Genomic DNA, 21,507 nt, shown 5'->3' on the forward strand with positions numbered 1-21,507 from the left:
GAATCTTCTTAAATCTCTTTTCTCTGGTATTGGTGGTGGGCACATCAGTGATCTGTATCTTATGAGGGTAAATCTCCTTGAAATTCCGTTCAAGCAGATTCTGTAAAAAAACAAAAACAACAACAAAAAAAAATATTACCACTTACTATACGATTAGCTATTATTGATTTTATTGCTATTATAGTAATCAATAGGGGTGTGAAAATCACATGACATCTAATGATAACGATGATATCATGATTCTGTGATTCTGAGATACTCAATATACTGTATTGCAAGACAGTTCTCTAATGAGAACAAATATTTTTACTGGGTGTTCATCCTATTAATTAGATTAGCAGCCAGCATGTGGAGTAATTTAAAGCCTGTTTGAATAAAACTATTGATATTTGACACCACATTTCGATATGATGCAATACAATTGAAATTATATGATATATCAAGAAGTATAAGACCACTTAATGATTTTTACCAAATTGAAAACCTCTGGAATATAATCAAGAGGAAGATCACAAGACATCAAACCAAACTGAACTGCTTGAATGTTAGCACCAGGAGTAAAGGCATAAAGTTATCCAAAAGCAGTGTGTAAGACTGGTGGAGGAGAACATGATGCCAAGATGCATGAAAACTGTGATTAAAAACCAGGGTTATTCCACCAAATATTGATTTCTTAACTCTTTAAACTTTATGAATGTGAACTTGTCTGTAGTTTATAGAATAAAACAACACTAATTTTATTTAAACATATACCTATAAATAGAGAAACTGATTTAGAAACTAAAGTGGTCTCAATTTTTTTCCTAATCAGTATGCTCAGGATACGTTTCAGAATTTTTATTAAGCTAGACAAGCATTTGTCCGACACATGTATTTATGTATTTACTCTCTTTGTTAAAGAAATTAACGTAAATAGTTGTGCCAAGAAGTGTCTGTTTGCAATTCTATTCAGAAGGAAGATAAACGTTACCACAAACAAATTATTATTACAATCATAGACTGATATAGGTCATATGCTTGGTCGTATTTATTAGCTTATATAGCTACACATACAAAAGTTATGTGCAATTTATTGTAACATAGTACTATGCCAGACATCTCAGTACTGGAGTTGTAGAGGTTCCTAATGGTCCTGTGGAATCCGTCCCATGCAGCTTAAATATTCCCACACAATTCCCGCAGATTTTGTGGTAGGGATGTGTAGAGTGTTGATGGAGCATCCAGTTGCATCCCACACATGTTCAGGGATTATCATCTTCATTTTGTCTTCGTTCTTTTAAGCTCTTGAGATGGCAGAAGTACGTGGACGAGCATTGTCTTTTTTTTTTTTTTGAATATTGTACCTGAATGTGACCATAAAAAAAGTTAGGGCCACTGGTGGCAGGACTTCATTAATGTTGGGCTGTCAAAGTGCCTGTGCTCTGCTACGTCAGCTGTGTGTAACCCATATGTGGCTCTTGTGTAATCCTTCTATGTCTGTATACTAGGGGTGGGCAATATTATATCGTATACAATATATCGTGACACAGAAATATCATGATATTAAAAATCCATATAGTGATAGTAGGGCTGTTCTGTCTTAAAAGTAGTCTATTATTTACTGTGAAGCTTTAGGTTTATTTATTGTATAATTGTTTTAGTTTGCAGTTTATATGCATGCATCAAATATTCTGCAATATTTTTTGCTGAATTATATTATTTTATGCTATTATTTATTTTGCCACATTATGATTATACTGTTATACTATTATACTATATTCCTGAAATGAATGAATTCTTTTAGTTTTCCTATATCGCCAAGTATATAGTTATCGCAAAGATACCTGAAATATTGTGATATTATTTTAGAGCCATATCGCCCACCCCTACTGTATACAGTGATCAGTAACCCTGGTGAGATTCAATCGTGAAAGCTGTGGACATCATTTTCACGTCAGCATGTTATCTGGAAAGTTATTATATTGGTAAAAGGTGCATATAAGGGTATGGAGATGCAAAGTGGCCAGTAAAGAACAAGAGGTTTTGTGAATTCTCCTATTTAGTTTTTCTTTCCAGAAGGGGAACTCCAGCAGGCCTCATTTTTTCTCGATTGATGATTTTAATTTCCTTCTGAAGATGTTTTGGGGAAATTGTACTTTCTGCTGTTGAATCATCAGCCTTATCCAGTGAGTCAGAGATTCAGCTGTACTGGTGATTTTTCATTAGAACAAAAATCTGAACTCTCTCATGGTTGCAGTAGTTTTTTTATTCTGTGCATATTCATGAGAGCATGTAAAGGTATAAATGAATAAAGTGGGTGGAATTCCCTATCAGTGCCTCAGGGTAGAATAGTAAATATGAACAGCCTGTATTATCTTAACTGTAGAACTTTAAATCCCTGCATTATTGCTGGGTGGTATACAAGTCCTTCCTGTAAACCGGAGGGAGAATTAAAACCGGTATGCATTTTCCACATTCTGCCACACCACTAGAGGCACCGTGGAGCGCTGTACCAAACGGCATCGCTAACTCACAAACCTATTTTAAAACCTAGTCATGCAACTATGATTAGGTTTACTGAGGTGAATTTATGATCAGAATAGCACTTCTGAGGTAACTCTATGATTAGAATAGGTTTACTGAGGTAAATTTATGACCAAAATAGCACTACTAAGGTAACAGTATGATTATGCTAACTCTACTGAGGTAATTTATGATTAGAATAGCACAGCTAAGGAAAATATTTGCTTAGAACCACACTGCTGAGGTAACTATATGATTATACTAACTCTACTGAGGAAATGTAAGAACAGAATAGCACTGTTAAATGTAAATGTTTGATTAGAAACACCTTGCTGAGGTCACTGCATGATTAAAATAACTCTACTGAGGTAATGTACGATTGGAATAGCACTGCTCAAGTAAATGTTTGATTAGAAACACACTGCAGAGATTAAAATAGGTGTACTGAGGTAAATTTATGACCAGAATAGCACTTCTGAGGTAACTATATGATTAAACTAACTCTACTACGGTAATGCATGATTAGAATAGCACTACTGAAGTAAATGTTTGATTAAAAACACACTGCTGAGGTAACTGATTAGAAAAAAGTTGTACTGAGGTAAATTTATGACCAGGATAGCACTTCTGAGGTAAATATATGATTAAACTAACTCTACTAAGGTAATGCTTGATTAGAATAGCACTGCTGAAGTAAACGTTTGATAAACACCCTGCTGAGGTAACTGTATGCTTAAACAATATTAAGTTTAAACCTTATACCAGTGCATACATATTGTATAATATTGTGTAATAAATGATATTATCTTTATGTCATATTCTCCGCCTATTAGTGCAGGCCTTCAGCAGTTAGTGGTTGGGACAGAGCTTATCTAAATCATGCGGGAGAAGGTCAGAGGGGAAGGCTGCTGTGATGTGTTGGGTTGTCCCTCGTACACAAGGCCTCAGCCTGCTCTGTTTTTCAGTTTGACAAACTTTCACTATCAGCTTGGGAATGTGAGGGACAGTACAGTATGTACCAGTATATAGGAATGTGACACCCCCCTGGCCTTCACACACACGCGCACACACACACATCCAAACACTGTGTTCATGATCAGTCCAGTTGCTGTTCTGTTTAGGGCCCATTTTTCAGGATGAAAATTATTTAAAAAACTTTGTAGGAGAAGTAAAACTTCTTAAAGCAGCAGTCCCTCACTTTTAATTCTAATTTGTTGCCCTGGCACAACCTTATATTAATAATTAATACCAATAATTAGGGACCATATTGTACCATACCCAATAATATCGTCAACATTTTTTAATATTGTGAGCGATATTATACTCTGAATTTCTTTGCTGTTTTTAGCAAAAGAAAAATTCACACTGTTCTGATTTCCCATTACATATCTACTAGAGACAGATTATATCTGTACAGTATCATTTATTTTACTTTAATTCTGGATATATGGAGATATTTGGAGTGCATTATTTTTAATATCATGACATTCTGGATCATTGACTTCTGTCACAAATAAAAAAAAAAAAAAATAATCTTGTATTTTTTAATATCTCGTATGCAATAATACAATTTAATTTTCAATTTGTTGCAGTAGTGTTTTCGTTAAATAATTAAATAATTTTTGCAATTCAGTGTTTTGTCATATCGCCAAGAATTTCGTTATTGTGAAAATACCATGAAATATTGTGAAATTATTATTTCAGGGCCATATTGCTCAATTCCTACTAATAATTAATAATATATATTAATACTAAAAACCGAGTGAGAGAGGTCTCCAAATCCCTGAATCTAAAACTTACAGACTGTTGCTTTAACTTTCAATGGAAGTCAGTTTAAAACAAGTCATTGTTTGATATAAAATATTTACTTTAGAGCCAAATAATTTCAGTTTCCAAATATCTTTAGCTATTTAGTTAATTATTGATTACACCAGTATTTATCTACATATTTTTTCATGTTGATTAATAAATGATAATACAGGGTTCTCGCAGGTCCTTAAATAGTCTTAAAATGTCTTAAATGAAAATACGGGTAATTAATTGTAAGTTTGATGTAGGTATTACATTTTCAGATGGTGCGTTTAATGCTGGTGGGAAAACACAGTGGCCCATGGTACACATCCTATCCGGGGAGAGAACCAACTTTAACCGAGAGCTACTTAGCATACTAACATTAGCAGCTAGCTAGCTAACATACTAACTTTAGCATCAAGCTAGCTCTGCAAGCTAGATAACATACCAACTTTAGCTAGCCAAAGCGAGCTAGCTAATATTACCAGGGATAGAACTAAATGTAGCGGAAAGCTAGCTAACATTAGCGCTGAGTTAGCTAACATACTAACGCCAGCATGAAGTTAGCTAACGTTACCGGGGAGAGAACTAAAGAAGTTATGACTACATTTTTGCGTCTTAAATTATATTTATTGAGGTCTTAAAAAGGCCTTAAAAAGCATTACATTTAATTTTTTTAAATGGTGCAAGAACCCTATAATATAATTTTATAATATAATTTTAAAGTAATAAATGATTAGCACATATATTGTTGCAGGTTCTGTTCATAATGGAATTCTCACACAGTGTAAAAATAAAAATACTGTCTGATTTACAATATATCAAAACGTGTGTATTTTTTTTTTTTGCCATATTTTTTGTCATATTAATTTAGTCATTGTAAGCCTAATGATTTGTTTTTTGTATGTTTTTGTTTGTTTCAAAATTCATAAATGCATTTTTTATTGTTTATTATAAAGCTTTTTATTATTTTGAAAGCAAACTAATTAGAATTTTCACTTTAAAAATGTAAAATAATAATAATAATAATAATAATAATAATAATAATAATAATAATAATAATAATAATAAAATAAATGAATAAATAAAGTTAGCTGCCCCAGGGGACTCTCTCACACCATCATCATCATCATCATCATCATCATCATCATTGTACACTGTGTGTAATCACATTCCTGGCTGATGACAATTTTTGGACTCGCTCTAGAGGCGGCCTTATATGAAGAAATGACAAATCCCCCTTTCACTATAGAGTAAAAGAGACGGTTGTAGGATGAATAGTGAATTGGTGGTATGAAGCCGGAGCCCACCCTGCTGCCCCCTCCTCAGCCAGTGTGAGCCACGTGTGAAGGCAGCAGAGGGCTCTGGGTAGTGTGGATTTATTAAAAGCTAAGAGGCCTGTGCTTTTATCTTCTCTGGTGTGCACAGTGGAGGCTGTGGCGTACTGGGTTTCATCCTTTGTGTTGGTGCACATGTGTTCTGCGTCTAATTCAGGGCGCTGTCCTCGTCAGTAATGGAGCTGCGTAGGAGGCCGTATAGAGCTGCTGTTACGACTGTAACGAGACACCGGAGTAACCCGAGGAACGGCGAGCCGGCAGGCCCTCTTACTGAAATGAGCGCAGAGTGGAGCTGCGTCACCCTCTGGCTCACGTGGCGCACCTGTAATGCTGCTCAATGGGATCACCACGCTGTTACAGCGCTAAGCAACCCACAGCCTCCTGCCTTACAGTGGCCACACTTAATACACATGTAATTTTAAGCCTAACTGACCATGGCAACCTGTACAGTGTGTTTTGTCTCTTGGATTTCTAAAGCAATGACTGTAAACCCCTTTCCAGGGACCGTCTGTAAAGTGTGCACCCTGATTAAAAACGTATAACAGTAGGACATTCACAATATCAATTTATTACTTTAGAAATACCGAAGCTGAAGCATATTTTACCAAAGTTACTAAAGTTTTACGATGTTTATCAGATGTGTCGCTGCACACTTCACACTACTAAGTCATGCATAACTAAGCAATGTCAACCTCTGCTAGGATTTTCTATAGCAGTGGCAGAAACCCCCCTCCCCAGGGTCCATCTAAAAAGTACGGACCTTGATTAAAAAAACGTGGCACCCTCACCATTTACACTAGCAATTTATTACTTCAGAACAGGGGTCGGCCAGAAATTTTCCGAGCCATTACAGTGTTACGGGATGGAGTGCTACAGACTAGTAGCTCTTCAGCCCAGAGGGTTGTTAAACCCCATTGCAGAACAGTTGATCTCAAAGCAGATAAACCCAAAAAGAAAGTAAAAAAAAAACAAACAAAAAAAACACACTGGTATTTACGCGTGATTGATTCATGTAGTCAGGGTCGCTATCCAATACACTACCGCTGCCCCGGCTAGTGAATTGGGACACGGCCGGGAAAGAAACACCCGGGTGGAAAAACGAGAACAGGCGGAAACTAAAGTTATGCCGAGTGCAACAGAGAGAGATCGGGGAGGGATGTAAACAAAAGCTCCCCAGAGAAACATTTTTTTAGTTTTTTTTTAGTTTTTTTTTTTTTTTAGTTTTTTTTAGTTCAAACAACCTCGCGGGCCAGATGTTTCACGCTCTTTAAACTTTTAGGATGTGTATCACATGTGTTACCACACACTACAAGTCATTTTAGCTCTATATATTATGTGGGTGTTTCACCGTAGTAATTTATTGGTCATAAAAATGCACTAGATGCATGTTTTGCAAAAAAAAAAAAGGAAAAATGCTAAAAACAAACTCCAGCTGTTAAAATTTAGGAAGTTGTTAAATACTTAAATACAGTCAAGCCTAAGCATTTATAATAACATCAGCAGGCTTCTTATCACTGTATGTTTTCTGTTTATGGTCCGTACAATTGCACACGGCCCCTTGGTCTCGTCGACACCTTCTGCAGCTATTCTGGTTGTTTTCATTGGATGGACTAGGCAAATTGGAAATAATTGGAACTTATCATGAGAAAATAAAATATTTCTAAATATTCACTGTATATTAGAGGTGTGCCAAAAAATCGATTCACATAAGAATCTTGATTCTCATTTACTACGATTCAGAATCGATTTAAAATGTCCCAAAATCGATTCTGAGGGGCGGGTTTTAGACTGATTTTGGGCTGGGTATTTTTGTTGGACCTGGCAACCCTGGGGATAGGGCTTGTCCCTTCAAACGGAGATCTTCCAGACACACACAGAGCGTAGGTGTTTGAGAATCACCGGTAAGATGGCAGAACAAGCACTATATTACCTTAGATTAACGTGTAGTTTCAATGTTTTATGGCAGAATGCTTCATAACAAGCATAAAAAAGATCGCTAGTAGTTAGTTTCAGTAACTGTTAGCTAGCTAACTAGCTAACTTTCCAGTTCCACCTTAAATAACGCTACAGGTGGCAGCGGGCTGCAGCATTTAAGGCGGAACGGAAAAATAACAATAAGCTAATCAGAGCTAATTTCAGCTCCTCATCACAGAGGAATTAAGGAATGGACAATATGAATTAATTTCTCCACCTCCTGCTCCCTTTCTGAAGAAATACAACCACCTTAAATTAACTAGTTAATCAGCAGCTGCTCCTGAACTTTAGCGCTTCACTGCTATCATCACATCAGCCCAGCAGCGTCACCTACACACCACCGCTAGTAGCCTGGTAATAAAGCAGTGTTATTTATTATTTATTTATTGTTCATTAACGTCATTGTGATATCCCAGTGATTTCTCTGTCACTGAGGACCCACATTCCTGCACATTTTATTGTTTTTGTAACACATTACTTGCTCCAGGACCAGTGTATATTATGGAGGGTTTTTTTTTCAATAAGATTCATAAGCCAGAAGCAGAAATTTTTATAATTCAAATCGTTTTGAATCAAAAATCGATTTTGAATCGAATCGTGGCCCCCAAAATCGGAATCGAATCGAATCGTGAGATAGTAAACGATTCCCACCCCTACTGTATATTGTATATATTAATCAAGCTTACTTGAACACTATTGAACTAAACTGTATTATTAAGCTCATTTCTTAGATTCAGGGTTTTGTGTTCCATAAAATGCATTCTTTTAATATGTAAACCTTGTCTAACTTAACAGTAGGCATGTAGGGGGAAACACTGCCTTGGTAATCGTTTGCCAAGTTCTACTATCACTAGAGAAGACTAGAGAAGCGGAGATCCTCCACCCTCATCCAATCACGCTTCATTGTTGCTTCAGCTGAACCCACTGATCCCATGGAGTCGTTTCTCTTGAATGTAAATCAGCCATTGTAGTGAATACAACGCTAACGCTGTTCTGCAGGGTCATGCCACCGTCGTGTGCAGCGGAAATAAAACTACACCACAGCCTGCTGGGTAACATGTGCTGTCTCGCTGCTGTACAGTAGTGTTGTTGTGGCTGGATGTGTGGAAGCCTAACTTTGTTGGATTTGTTTGTTTGTCTCTCCACAGGGCTCCGGAGATCATTCTGGGCCTGCCGTTTTGTGAAGCCATAGACATGTGGTCGCTGGGCTGTGTGATAGCTGAGCTCTTCCTCGGCTGGCCCCTCTACCCTGGGGCTCTGGAGTTCGACCAGGTAATTATTCTGACCACGGCTGATTAGCTTCTTTACTGCCACTGTCAGCAGAGAGAGCAAGGGCAATTATGCTCTCTCAGGGCTCCGGCAGCTGATGGCAAGCTGCATGACTGGGATTCGAACCAGCAATCTCCCGAACATAGTTGCAAAGCTTTAAGACATCGTTGGACCATTCTCTGCCCCCTATTTTTTATTGCTCTTTATAAATTAGGTCTTTCTTTTAACCTTTTCAGATCCTTCATCTGTATTTTCTTTCTTTTTCTTTTTTTGTTTTTCTTTAGTAGTTTTTTTTACACATAAAACTATTTGAGAGCTGTTGTAAATCAGAATAGAACATGAGCCAGCCAATAAACAAGTTTATAAACCAATGAAACAGTAACTTGGCCCCACCCACTGCACTGGAAAAAAAAAAGTTTTAGTAATAGAGCCATTTAATTAAGCCATTGAAAAAGGTCAATATGTGTGTGTGTGTATATATATATATATATATATATATATATATATATATATATATATATATATATATATATATATATATATTAGTTAACTGAATTTATTTGCTATGTAGATTTTATATATATGTGCATTACAGACAGAAAACAGCATTCTCACATTTTTTTGTTTCCACCACTACAGATAATTCAGGTCTAAAAGGGTTAAATCCCATTGCGATGCAGCACTTCCTCTTTAATGCATTGTGCATTAAAAATATATATATATATGAAATATTGTCCAGCCCAATTCAGAAGTCTCAAAACAGTCTGAGCTGTTTTGACAGCATGGAGGGACATGCACAATATTAGGCAGGTGGTTTTAATGTCATGGCTGATTGTTACACACACACACACACACACACAGAGGCAGACAGACAGAGTTTTGGAAAGATGGCAGCAGAAATTCTTCAGTGGATTGTTTGTTTGGGCTTGAGAGCACATACCACAGCTCAGTGCACAGATGACGTAGTGCAGAGAACACAGAGATGTGTGAGAAGTCACATCTGAGAGCAGACGCTCTGAAGGAGAGAGAGAGAGAGACAGAGAGAGAGAGAGAGGGAGAGGGAGAGGGAGAGGGAGAGGGAGAGAGAGAGAGGGAGAGAGAGAGAGAGAGAGGGAGGGAGAGAGAGAGAGGGAGAGAGAGAGAGAGAGGGAGAGGCCAGCAGTTTCTCTATGACTCTCTCACAGTGAAATGTCAGGGGGCAGATCGAGGCCTAATGCAAAAAGTAGGGCAGTCATCTGATTAGCAGTGCAGTGATCTAACGATTGTTTTGATGTTTAATCGAGTATTTGGAGGCCACATGACAAAAATGGAACACCAAAACATGCACAGCCTTTCAGAGACAACAGAACACTGTACAGAGAAAACAATAACTAGGAAGCCAAGAAAAGCAACATTTTTTTTTCCCTATAAAATAAAATCAGCATGGAGTCATGTACTGTACATGTAAACAATTACCATAAATTAGCCTTATACAAGTTAAAGGGGGGTTGGGCGATGCCCCCTTTTTATACCATATCATATTGTCTTTAAATAAAATGATATTTTATTTTATTACTGTTTTGGTTTAGACTACTGTGCTAAAGATTTAAACACTTAATAATAAATAATATTAGAATAAATATAAATATTCATGTAACCTTTATAAAGTTCAAAAATGTTGCAAAAAGATGTTAGTGAGCTGATGTTTTGCAACCGAGTCGCTGTGCTGAGGTGTTGACTGACTTCACATACAGCTCTGGAAAAACTTAAGAAACCACTTTAATTTCTGAATCAGTTTCTCTGATTTTGCTATTTATAGTTATATGTTTGAATAAAATTAATAATGTTGTTTTATTCTATAAACTACAGACAACATTTCTCCCAAATTCCAAATAAAAATATTGTCATTTAGATCATTTATTTGCAGAAAATGAGAAATGGCTGAAATAACCAAAAAAAGATGCAGAGTTCATATTCATAAAGTTTTAAGAGGTCAGAAATCAATATTTGGTGGAATAACCCTGGTTTTTAATCACAGTTTTCATGCATCTTGGCATGTTCTCCACCACCAGTCTTACACACTGCTTTTGGATAACATTATGCTGCTTTACTCCTGGTGCAAAAAATCAAGCAGTTCAGTTTGGTTTGATGGCTTGTGATCATCCATCTTTCTCTTGATTATATTCCAGAGGTTTTCAATGTGGTAAAATCAAAGAAATCATCATTTTTAAGTGGTCCCTTTTTTTCTCTCACAGATCTGTATGTTGGAGGATGCATGTGTGTGCACCTTCATGTGTCTTCACCTTCTTTGTGATGGTGGGGATATACAGCTCAATTAAGCAGTTGACTAGAAGCTGAATGGGTGGGATAATTTGCCTATAGCTAAATTGGGAGAAAAAAAATAAATGTAAAGCTATAAAAAATTATAAAAAGAAGTGTGTAAAATACGTTTTTTTTTTAATGCTGTCCTCCGATAATCTATTTATTTCAGTGACTGTAAAGAAGAGTCATGCAGTTCCTGTAGGTTTTGCTGATTTTAGATTTTTAATAGAGTGTCAATAGTGCATAAAATAGCATCTCACTTTTTCATTAAGGAATTAACTCCCGCTGCATAATAAAGTATCTGTGTCTTCAAAGGCGAGCTCTTAAGATGACCGCAGTATGTGGACAAGCATTGTCCTGCTGAAATAGCACATTAATGCGTTTACTGCTTCTAGCACATTCACTTTAAGAACTGACCCCACTCTGGTCAGTTAGAACTGGTGCCGTAGAACCAGTTAATCAATGATGTAGTTCGTATTTGTTAATGTTTAATTAATGCTACTGCTGATTGGTGTTTTGTGATGTTCTGTGCTGTGTGTGTGTGGTCTGCTTGGAGCTCAGAGCTTTCTCTGCTGTAAGATCTGCTCTGACTCCTCCTCCTCCTCTTCTCCTGCTGAGGCCTGGGCTCTCGAGACTCTTTGGGGAGACGCTCTGTGTGTCAGTGTGTGTCTAATGTATAGTGTGTCTGTGAGAGAGAGAGAGAGAGAGAGAACGGGAGAGAGAGAGTAGAGAAAGAGAGAGAGAGAGAGAGAGAGAGAGAGAGAGAGAGAGAGGGATGGGCAGCAACAGGCCCAGATTAGAACACTGTTTCCGGGGAAGGCTGGGAAAGACTAGCTCCAGCAGCCCCCCAGCTTCGGAAGGGCTGGGCGGTCCAGAGAGAGGGAGTGCAGACGGGGGTTGGGTGGGGGTTGGGGTGCCGAGAGATGGGTGACGGATCCCCACCAATGTAGCTGAGAGGGTTTTAAAAGATGCCAGGATGCCGGGAAGAGCCATCATGTTTTAACACTGCCAGTCCAGGGCAGCACCTGCTGCCACTCCATATATCAAGCTGTATTATACTGTAAGACCCCTGATAAGATCACTGCTTAAACATATACGCGTTCCTGCAGCCAGACGTTGCTTTTATTTTGCGTTATTTTGGTTGTATGCATCATTGTAGACCAATTACTGAAAAATATTAAATTATATAAATTAAAATTACACAGCTAAGCATGAGATAGAGCTAGCCAAGATTGCTTCAAATTATTGCATGCAATTATGTCTAAGGCAAATGCTGTATTTTTTTTTAAGTATCTGTCTTAGTTTAGTGTAAGCACCGGGGCTGGAGTAGCATTAGCAGCTTACCGCTATTCCCGTTCAGAGGTGAGTATTATTGGCCTGTAGCCTGCTGATATCCCCAGCTAGCATTGCTGGAGCAGCATTAGCTTTAACCACTAACCGCACTACCTCTTTTGTTATTTACTTGTACCGAGGTGAGTATATCGGACTGAAGTCTGTATGTTTACCGTGTTAAAATAAGCTACGTAGGACGAACCACTAGCTAATATCACCCTGGCTTACCAGAGCCCTCAGGGTTTCTCAGTGTAGTGATGTTGGGTGGCACTAGCCGCTAACCGCTAGCGATTAGCCACAAATGCTAATGCTTCAGCCTTAGTGCTGGAGAAATTCGGAAATCTAAGATTACTGTAAATAAACCGAAGCTCTTGACTCACCCAGGTGGGAAATCTGTGTAGGTTAACATCCAGCACTCGTTTGACTTTAAAGTCTTTTTTTTTATTATTACAGTTTTTTTTTTTTTTTTTACTTAGCTTAACTTTCCCTAGCTATCCCCCACCACCACCACCCAGTGGGAAGACCTGCTGAATTAGAAGTTCCTTTTATAGTGTCTCTTAATATGCACCATATAATCAATGTATGAAAATAGATTAAAAAAATAGACATTCATTGATAGTGCGTCTTATAATCCAGTGCACCTTACAGTGCTAAAAAAATATGGTATGTAAATATTTACAGGTGTGAGCAGGTTAGACTGTGGGTCTTTACCCAAAGGTAACATAACAGTGTCTTCAATGCTGACCTATAAAGAGGTTCTCAGAGGCAAGTTTTGGGTAGTGTACCTCCTGGTGAGAGATCGTATAGAACTATAGACATGCCTTTCCAATGCACTCAAAGGTGTTTTGTCTGGTTGACAGACTTGCACCATTGAGATGGGTTCCATTATAGGACTGTGAATGAAAAATGATGGTCTTGTGAATGGGAAACCTGAGCTGATATGGACTGGAACCGTATGCTGCATTGTCTTTAGGGACGAATCCAGCATCCGTTTGGTCAGATTTGCATTTGTTGGCCTTGTTGTGAGCGTTTTAATCCTATTTCCCCAACTGCTGGCATGATAATCTGGGGACCAATTGCGTACGACAGTTGGTCACCTCTAGTAGTGATACAAGGGACACTTAACGGCTCAGCAATGTACACAGGATGTTCTTCAACCCAATGCGTTTCCTCTCAAGGCAGGGCATCCAACTGGTATTTTTCCCACGCTCTGCAAGGATTTCTCAGAAATGTCTTCACCAGATTGCAACACTTCCTTGATCTACTCAGTTGCCAGATTCATCGCAAATGAAGCATTAATGGGAATAACTGAAATTTTAGCTTCGACAGCCTGCAAGTGTACATGATCTACAGTCCCAGCTGCAACAAATGTGCACAAATGTACCACAAAATGCCCCCATACCCAATGCTTTCTCATCTTGTATTGTGCCTAGAAATGACCCAACAAGTTACAAGAGGATCCATCCAATTCTTTATTGAGTTTCCTCAATAAATGTCACATCTCAAAAACTACAATCCAGAGTTTTCCTTTGGTTAATACCACCTTATTTTTAGATGATGCATCACAAGTTTTATTGTTTTAACCCAATGACCCTTCCATTTATCATGTGTTTCTCTAATCATCCCCATCGTAAAACCAGTCTTATTTCCCTTGTAGAGTTTGGCCTGTGTTACTAATCACGTGTTGATTTAATGTGCGAGGTCTACTCTTACTAGCAGGGCCCCTGACCTATGAAGGTGTGGAGTGTCAGGCCATTGGCCGGGGCATGATCCCAGCCTGAGGGACAGCCGTTACCCACGGCTTTAGCTCCCCCCCACCCCCTCAGACACGCTCCTACTTCATGGGGTCCGGTTCCACTCCACACAGCAGAATGTATTTATAGCAAAGCTGAACTCCAGCAGGGTGCTCTCGGCTCTAAACCATGTGGAATCCTCCTCCATCATTACAGCAGGGTTACAGCAATGCATTAAGCAGCTATTAGACAGCGAGGATGTGCCATCACAGGCAAAGCCAGGGTGAAAACAAGCATTTGGCTGTTTATGCATTCGATTAGTGTGAGTGCGCGAGCCTCTCGAGGTTTAGTGTGGTGAGTAGGAATTAGTGTGTGGGAGAACTTGGAGGTGTGTGCTGCTCGGCAGTGCTGTCTCTTCCCTCCACGTACAGGTTCAGGCCTGCAGGCAGACTCTACCACACTGATAGACCTGAGGCACTGCACGGACACACCTTCCTCTCAATGTGCCTTGATTTAGTCACTTAAGCTTGTTCAGAAAGAAGCACATTCACACGGTTTTAAAAACAAACTGATGTCCTGTAGATCACAGAAAAACATACAGATTTCAATCTGGAGCATAATATCAATCACTGGAGCAACAACGTATGAAGAGCTTTGTTTTAAAAGCTTTGTTGAAAGAGCTTAATTGATGAAACTTGGTAAGTAGAGCATGTTTAGAAGAGCACTGTTAGAAGAGCTTGGTAAGAAAGAAACCGTTTGGAAAGCCAAGTTGGAAGAGCTTGTTAATATCATAGTTAGATGAGCCCATTAAGAAAGACACATGTAGAAGAGCCCAGTTGGAATTGTCCAGTTCAAACAGTCTAATGAGTAGGAATTGTCCATGTGGGACAGCCTGATAAGAGAGACAGACACAGTTAGGAGCAACCAGTTGGAAGAACCTACTTGGAAGAGCTTTGCAAGAAAAACACAGTTAAAGAGAGTCAGGTTGGAAGAGCTTGATCATATCACAGTTAGAAGAGTCCATTTGGAAGAGCTTGGTAACAAAGACACAGATGGAAGAGCCCAGTTGGAAGAGCCTATTTAGAAGAGCTTTGTAAGAAAAACAAAGTGGGAAAAAAAGAGCTTGGAAGAGGTTGGTAAGAAAGACCAATAAAAGATATGATATACCAATGATAAGAGAGCTCAGTTACACTAGCCCGATTGGAATCCCATTATAGGAACACATTTTGTAAAGAAGGATGAACTTGGTAAGTTGGAGGAGCTTGGTTAGAAAGTTTGTACCAGCCCGATAAGAAAGAGATGAAAGAGTCCAGTTGGAAAAAGCCAGGTTAGATGGGTTTCTGTTGGAAGAGCCCTGTTGGAAGAGCTTGGAAACAAAGACACAGTTGGAAGAGCCCAGGTTAGAAGAGCCCTGTTGTAAGAGACTAGTTGGAGGAGCTTGGTGAGAAGGTTATGAAATCTCGGCTGGACCAGCGCAATAAGAAAAAGATAGTTGGAAGAGTTCAGTCGCTGATCTCTGTAAATTCCAGACATTTTATGGGTTAGTTCAGTTCCACCAGCAGCTCATGTGATTTATTTTAATGAAGGACTGATCAGATAAATTAGCTGTTTAGCAGAATTAGCTGTTGGGTGGGATGACCTGGAAATGCGGGACTTCCTCCACAAGAGCACTACAAAATTGATCACACATATCCAAAAAAATCCACATATCGAAAAAATCTAATCAGATTCTTCATAATATAAAGCGCAACATTTTCCACACTATATAATAGGAGATTGCAGAGAGGACAGGAGCTGTGCATATCGTTGACTGTGGGCTGTCCTCTGATCCGGTGTTCATGCAGATGCATGTATTGCACTGTTTACTAGAATGGCTGACTTCTGTAGGCAGAGAGTTTTCACTGGCAGCGTGGTGATGTAAGAGATAGGAATGCTGATGAATCAACTCCCTTGTCCGGCCTTGCTTCTCGTTGTTGAACATGTCCGCAGCACGCCAATCAAAACATTTGACTCGGGAAGCCTTGCTCACTTCCCGCCTCATCCCGGTTTCCCACTCGCCGGTGGGTCGGCTATTTCCAGGCACAGATGTTTGTGGCCTTCCTCCTCTTCATGTTGATGATCAGAAGAAACGGCTTAAACTGAGACCACAGAAATGTTACTGCTGATAGTTGTGCAGTAGAGCTGTTTGGTTTTTCCGGGGATGACCATGTGCTCTGGTCAGTTTGGTCAAACCATTATAAAAATAATGGTTTGCTTCACCTCGTATATTGGAGAACTTCCAGTATTCAGAAGGCTTGTTTGATAGACAGCTAGAGCCTTCTTTTGGAGGTGTGCAACGTTTAGGTTTTCATTTTTTTTTTGTCACATTTTTTGTCACCATTAAATATATATAAATTGGCTAAATGTGTTTTTTTTTCCAAGACAAATAATCATGTAAACAAATCACCAAAGCAGGATTTGATTGATTGAAGTAAATTAATACTGAGAATGTTAACATATTTACAGCACTGCTATTCTAAATGTAATTTACCTTAGCAGTGCTATTCTAATCGTAAATTTACTTAATTTACTGTATATTTACTTCAGAAAACTTTTTTAATCATGAATTTACCTCAGCAGTGCTATTCCTATCGCAAATTTAAATCAGTAGGGCTATTTTAAGCATGAATTTACCTCAGTAGTGCTATACTTACCGTGAATTTACCTCAGAATTGCTATTCTGATAATAAATTTACCTCTGTAGTGCTATTCTAATTGTACATTTTTGTCAGAAGGGCTATCTTAAGCATGAATTTACCTCAGCAGTGCTGTTGTAATCATACATTTACCTCAGTAGTGCTTTCTTTACTGTAAATTTACCTCAGCAGTGCTTTTCTAATCCTTAATTTACCTCGGTACTGCTATTCTAATCATACATTTCTGTCAGGAAAGATATCTTATTTATGAGTTTACCTCAGCAATGCTATTCTAATCAGGAATTTACCTTAGAAGTGCTATTCTAATCGTAAATTTACCTCAGCAGTGCTATTCTAATCATACATTTACCCCAGTATTGCTTTCTTTACTGTACATTTACCTCAGTAGTGCTATTCTAATCGTAAATTTACCTCTGTATTGCTATTCTAATGGTAAAATTACGTCAGTAGGGCTATCTTAATCATGACTTTACCTCTGCAATGCTGTTCTAATCAGGAACTTACCTCAGAAGTGCTATTCTAATCGTAAATCTACCTCAGTAGTGCTATCTTTACTGTAAATTTACGTCAGCAGTGCTATTCTAATTGTAAATTTACCTCAGTAGTGCCATTCTTTTTATAAATTTACATTAGCAGTGCTATTCTAAATGTATCTCAGTATTGCTATTCTAATGGTAAATTTACGTCAGTAGGGCTATCTTAATCATGACTTTACCTCAGCAGTGCTATTCTTTTTGTGAATTTATTTTAGTAGTACAATTTTAAGTGCTATCCTAATCAGAAGTATACCTCAGTAGTGCAACATAAGTCACTTATGAGTGAAATTCACCCAAAGAAAGGCAGCTAGGCTTTTGGCCAACAAACAAAAAGCTAAGTTGGTTGCTTTTTTTCTCTAATTTTCTTATGTTTTGATGGCTTTTTGAACTGTGGAACCTTATCTTCACGTTCTGTCCTGGTAGTCTGTTACGTATTAACTTTTCTGAACAGTGAACGTCCTCCTAGAGCACTTGATACTCTGGTTCAGTGAGAAGTAAATCTATTCTACTGCTCAGAGATTCAGGAGGGATATTTTAGAGCAATAATATTAAATATGAAGTAAGATAATGTGACCCAATAACAGAAACAGACAGTGCAGGCTTTCAGACAAATTGATTTCACAAATATCTATAAAAATAAAGTGGAAAATGACTGAAGTGCGTGTTTGCTGCAGGCCTAGATGAGTGATAACACTGTGGAGCTTAGAGCTGAGGGGTTAAAGGGTCATCTACACAGGGCCTCAGAAATGGCAATAAGAACACATTACCTTTGGAGCCGTTCTGTCACACTGTGTGTCTAATAGATATTTCTCCTTACGCCACAGTGCTGCTGACGTCAGGCTCATCCATCTTGCTACATCTCTTGCTGGCGCACACACTGATACACGCTGACACACAGTGATACACACTGATACATGCTGACACACACTGATACACGCTGACACACACACACACAATGTCTCATCAACATGTACAAACACACACGTGCACACCTGGAACATATGCAAACACCTCTTTAACACACCTGTGGATAGAATTACTACTTATTTACTGGTTTCTGGAATTATCTCACACTATCGTCACACTGAAGATTCAATAAAAACATTGCTGTTAATCACACTGGACCTAGACAGTGTCCTATAAATGAATGGGTTTCCATTTTCATTTATCTAAATATATCAATGGCATCCATTTAAATCCAGCAATAATTCAATAAAAATAAGTAAAATCAAAGTTTATTGGTCAATCAAACATGATAATCTAGCAGTGAAATAGTATAGTACTTGATACATATATATATATATATATATATATATATATATATATATATATATATATATATATATATATATAATAAAGACACCACTTCAGTTTCTGAATTAGTTTTTCTGATTTTGCTATTTACAGGTATATGTTCGAGTAAAGTGAACTTGTTTTTTTTTTTATTATTGTTTAATATAGAAAATATCTATTCTATATTTATTATGTAGCCACTCCTTCGTTACCCGAGCAGTGTGTTTGGGATCATTGTCATGCTGGAAGGCCCAGCCGCATTATATATTGATGCTGTTACACATACTCTTTGCATGTATATATTTTTTTGTTTATTTATGTATCTATTCTATTATTAACTATGGTCAACATCTCTCTCAAATTCCAAATTCCAAATAAAAATATTCTCATTTAGAGCATTTATTTGCATAAAATGAGAAATGGCTGAAATAATAAGAAAAAAAAAACACCAAGCTTTCAGACCTCAAATAATGCAAAGAAAACAAGTTCATATTCATAAAGTTTTAAGAGTTCAGAAATCAATACTTGGTGGAATAACTCTGGTTTTTAATCACAGTTTTCATTCATCTTTGCATGTTCTCCTCCAACAGTCTTGCACACTGCTTTTGGCTAACTTTATGCCTTTACTCTTGGTCCAAAATTCAGTTCAACTTGGTAAAATCAAGGCAAAACAAGTGGTCTCTTATTTTTTTCCAGGACTTTCAGTTTAGGATGCTTTTTATGGAGCCACTCCTTCGTTGCCCGAGCAGTGTGTTTGGGATCATTGTCATGCTGGAAGGCCCAGCCACATTATATATTGATGCTGTTACACATACTCTTTGCATTTAGATTTTTTGTTTATTTATGTATTTATTTAATTTTACTTACACATGCTCACATTAAATGAGTTAACCTTGCTTTCTCTCTCTCTCTCTCTCTCTCTCTCTCTCTCTCTCTCTCTCTCTCTCTCTCCTCTTCATCTGTCTCTCCTCAGATTCGCTACATCTCTCAGACGCAGGGTCTGCCAGGAGAGCACTTGTTGAACGTTGGGACGAAGACGTCACGCTTCTTCTGCAGAGAGTCGGATTCCCCTTATGCAGCATGGAGATTGAAAGTGAGAGTCCATCTCCAAACACACACCCACACACACACTCTCGCACTACTTTACAGAAATACACAGCTGGTATATTGCCTTATCTAAAGAGAAATATATGTTTTCTTTTTCTTTTTTTTTTCTTTCTTTCTTTCAGTCAACAGAAGAGCATGAAGCAGAAACCGGGATGAAGTCAAAGGAAGCCAGAAAGTACATCTTCAGCTGTTTGGATGATATAGCGCATGTACGTATAGTGGCTAAAAATAAACCACACCATCTCACCACTATGTTCAGCCTCACACTGTCTCACAGGAGTGGAAAACCCCATGGTGAAAGTTTCCTCACTAGTTAAAAAAGTTGTGTTTAATGATAATATATTGAATGCTACGAGTGGTCCAGCAGGATAAGCGCTGCCACTATGATTTATCTGCTAGAAACAATTTATTTGGTTGAGTAAAGCACTTCTGTTTATTTACAGTAAGTAGGTTTCTCCAGTGCTAAGGCTTGGTGCAGCAGCATTAGCATTAGCCGCTAATTGAGTGGCTTTACTGCCCCTTATTACCTGACTGCTAGAATACATAAATAGGGTGTACCACATTATAAGACGCACTGATGTTTTTTTGGGAAAAATATTTAAGCGTGTCTTAGAGCTGGGCGATGAATCAATTTTATTGATTAATTCCAATTTACAGTTAAAGGGATAGTTCGGTATTTTTGACATGAGTCTGTATGGCATCATCATAACCAGTGTCGTGCATCCACACTTACTTACCCCCCACAGCGTCCTGTGAGCCGAGTTCTTGTCCAGTTTAGGTCAAAGCGAAAGTAGTCCGGCATGTTTGCTGGGGTCAGGAAAATAACTAATTTTTCTTCCCAAAGCAGTACGTGTTCAAAAGAGTGATTTATTTACATCACAAAAAACTAACCCTGCAAAAGTCACGCCTCGTAAATCACTTGGGTCCTACTTTCTCTCATTTCGTATCAGTGCGCGTCATTCTGACAGCGAGCTGCGCACGCGTCAACAAGCGAGAAGTAAACAAAGCGACCCAAACACGTAGGCTAGCTGTCAGGTTGCAGCGCTTCGCGCATTGATATGGAACGAGAGAAAGTAGGACCCAAGTGATTTACGAGGCGTGACTTTTGCAGGGTTAGTTTTTTGTGATGTAAATAAATCACTCTTTTGAACACGTACTGCTTTGGGAAGAAAAAGGAGTTATTTTCCTGACCCCAGCAAACATGCCGGACTACTTTCGCTTTGACCTAAACTGGACAAGAACTCGGCTCACAGGACGCTGTGGGGGGTAAGTCAGTGTGGATGCACGACACTGGTTATGATGATGCCATACAGACTCATGTAAAAAATACCGAACTATCCCTTTAAGGACGATGTGTTTTTATGAAAATCGTTTTTCTCTCAATTTCAATTTTCACCACCGGCGCTCCCCTGTGGGCTTCTGTAGTTCAGAGTGAGCTTAGCCCCTCCCCCTGCGCTTTCCTTAATAGCATATTAAATTGTACTTCTTTTTTAATTTGTTACTTTAATCAAAAAGGGCACCAATTTATTTATTTTTGTTTTGTTTTTTGAGGGTGTTTTTTTTTATCTATTTTTTTTTAAGTTTGAGGGCGCATTGTGTCAGTACCTAAACTGTTTCTAAATGTTACTAGATTTTT

General features: G+C 38.2%; 1 protein-coding gene across 1 annotated transcript in view; it reads left to right on the forward strand.

Moving 5' to 3' along the window:
* The window catches only part of hipk3b (homeodomain interacting protein kinase 3b), a 79,647-nt gene that overhangs the window by 39,981 nt on the left and 18,159 nt on the right, over nucleotides 1-21,507 (forward strand). The window contains exons 3-5 of the mRNA XM_049483243.1: nucleotides 8,753-8,876; nucleotides 19,738-19,857; nucleotides 19,994-20,080. Of these exons, the coding sequence (XP_049339200.1) occupies nucleotides 8,753-8,876; nucleotides 19,738-19,857; nucleotides 19,994-20,080 (331 nt within the window). The remainder of the gene's footprint in view (nucleotides 1-8,752; nucleotides 8,877-19,737; nucleotides 19,858-19,993; nucleotides 20,081-21,507) is intronic.

Source organism: Astyanax mexicanus, chromosome 9, assembly GCF_023375975.1.
Source record: "Astyanax mexicanus isolate ESR-SI-001 chromosome 9, AstMex3_surface, whole genome shotgun sequence".
Taxonomy (NCBI): domain Eukaryota; kingdom Metazoa; phylum Chordata; class Actinopteri; order Characiformes; family Acestrorhamphidae; genus Astyanax; species Astyanax mexicanus.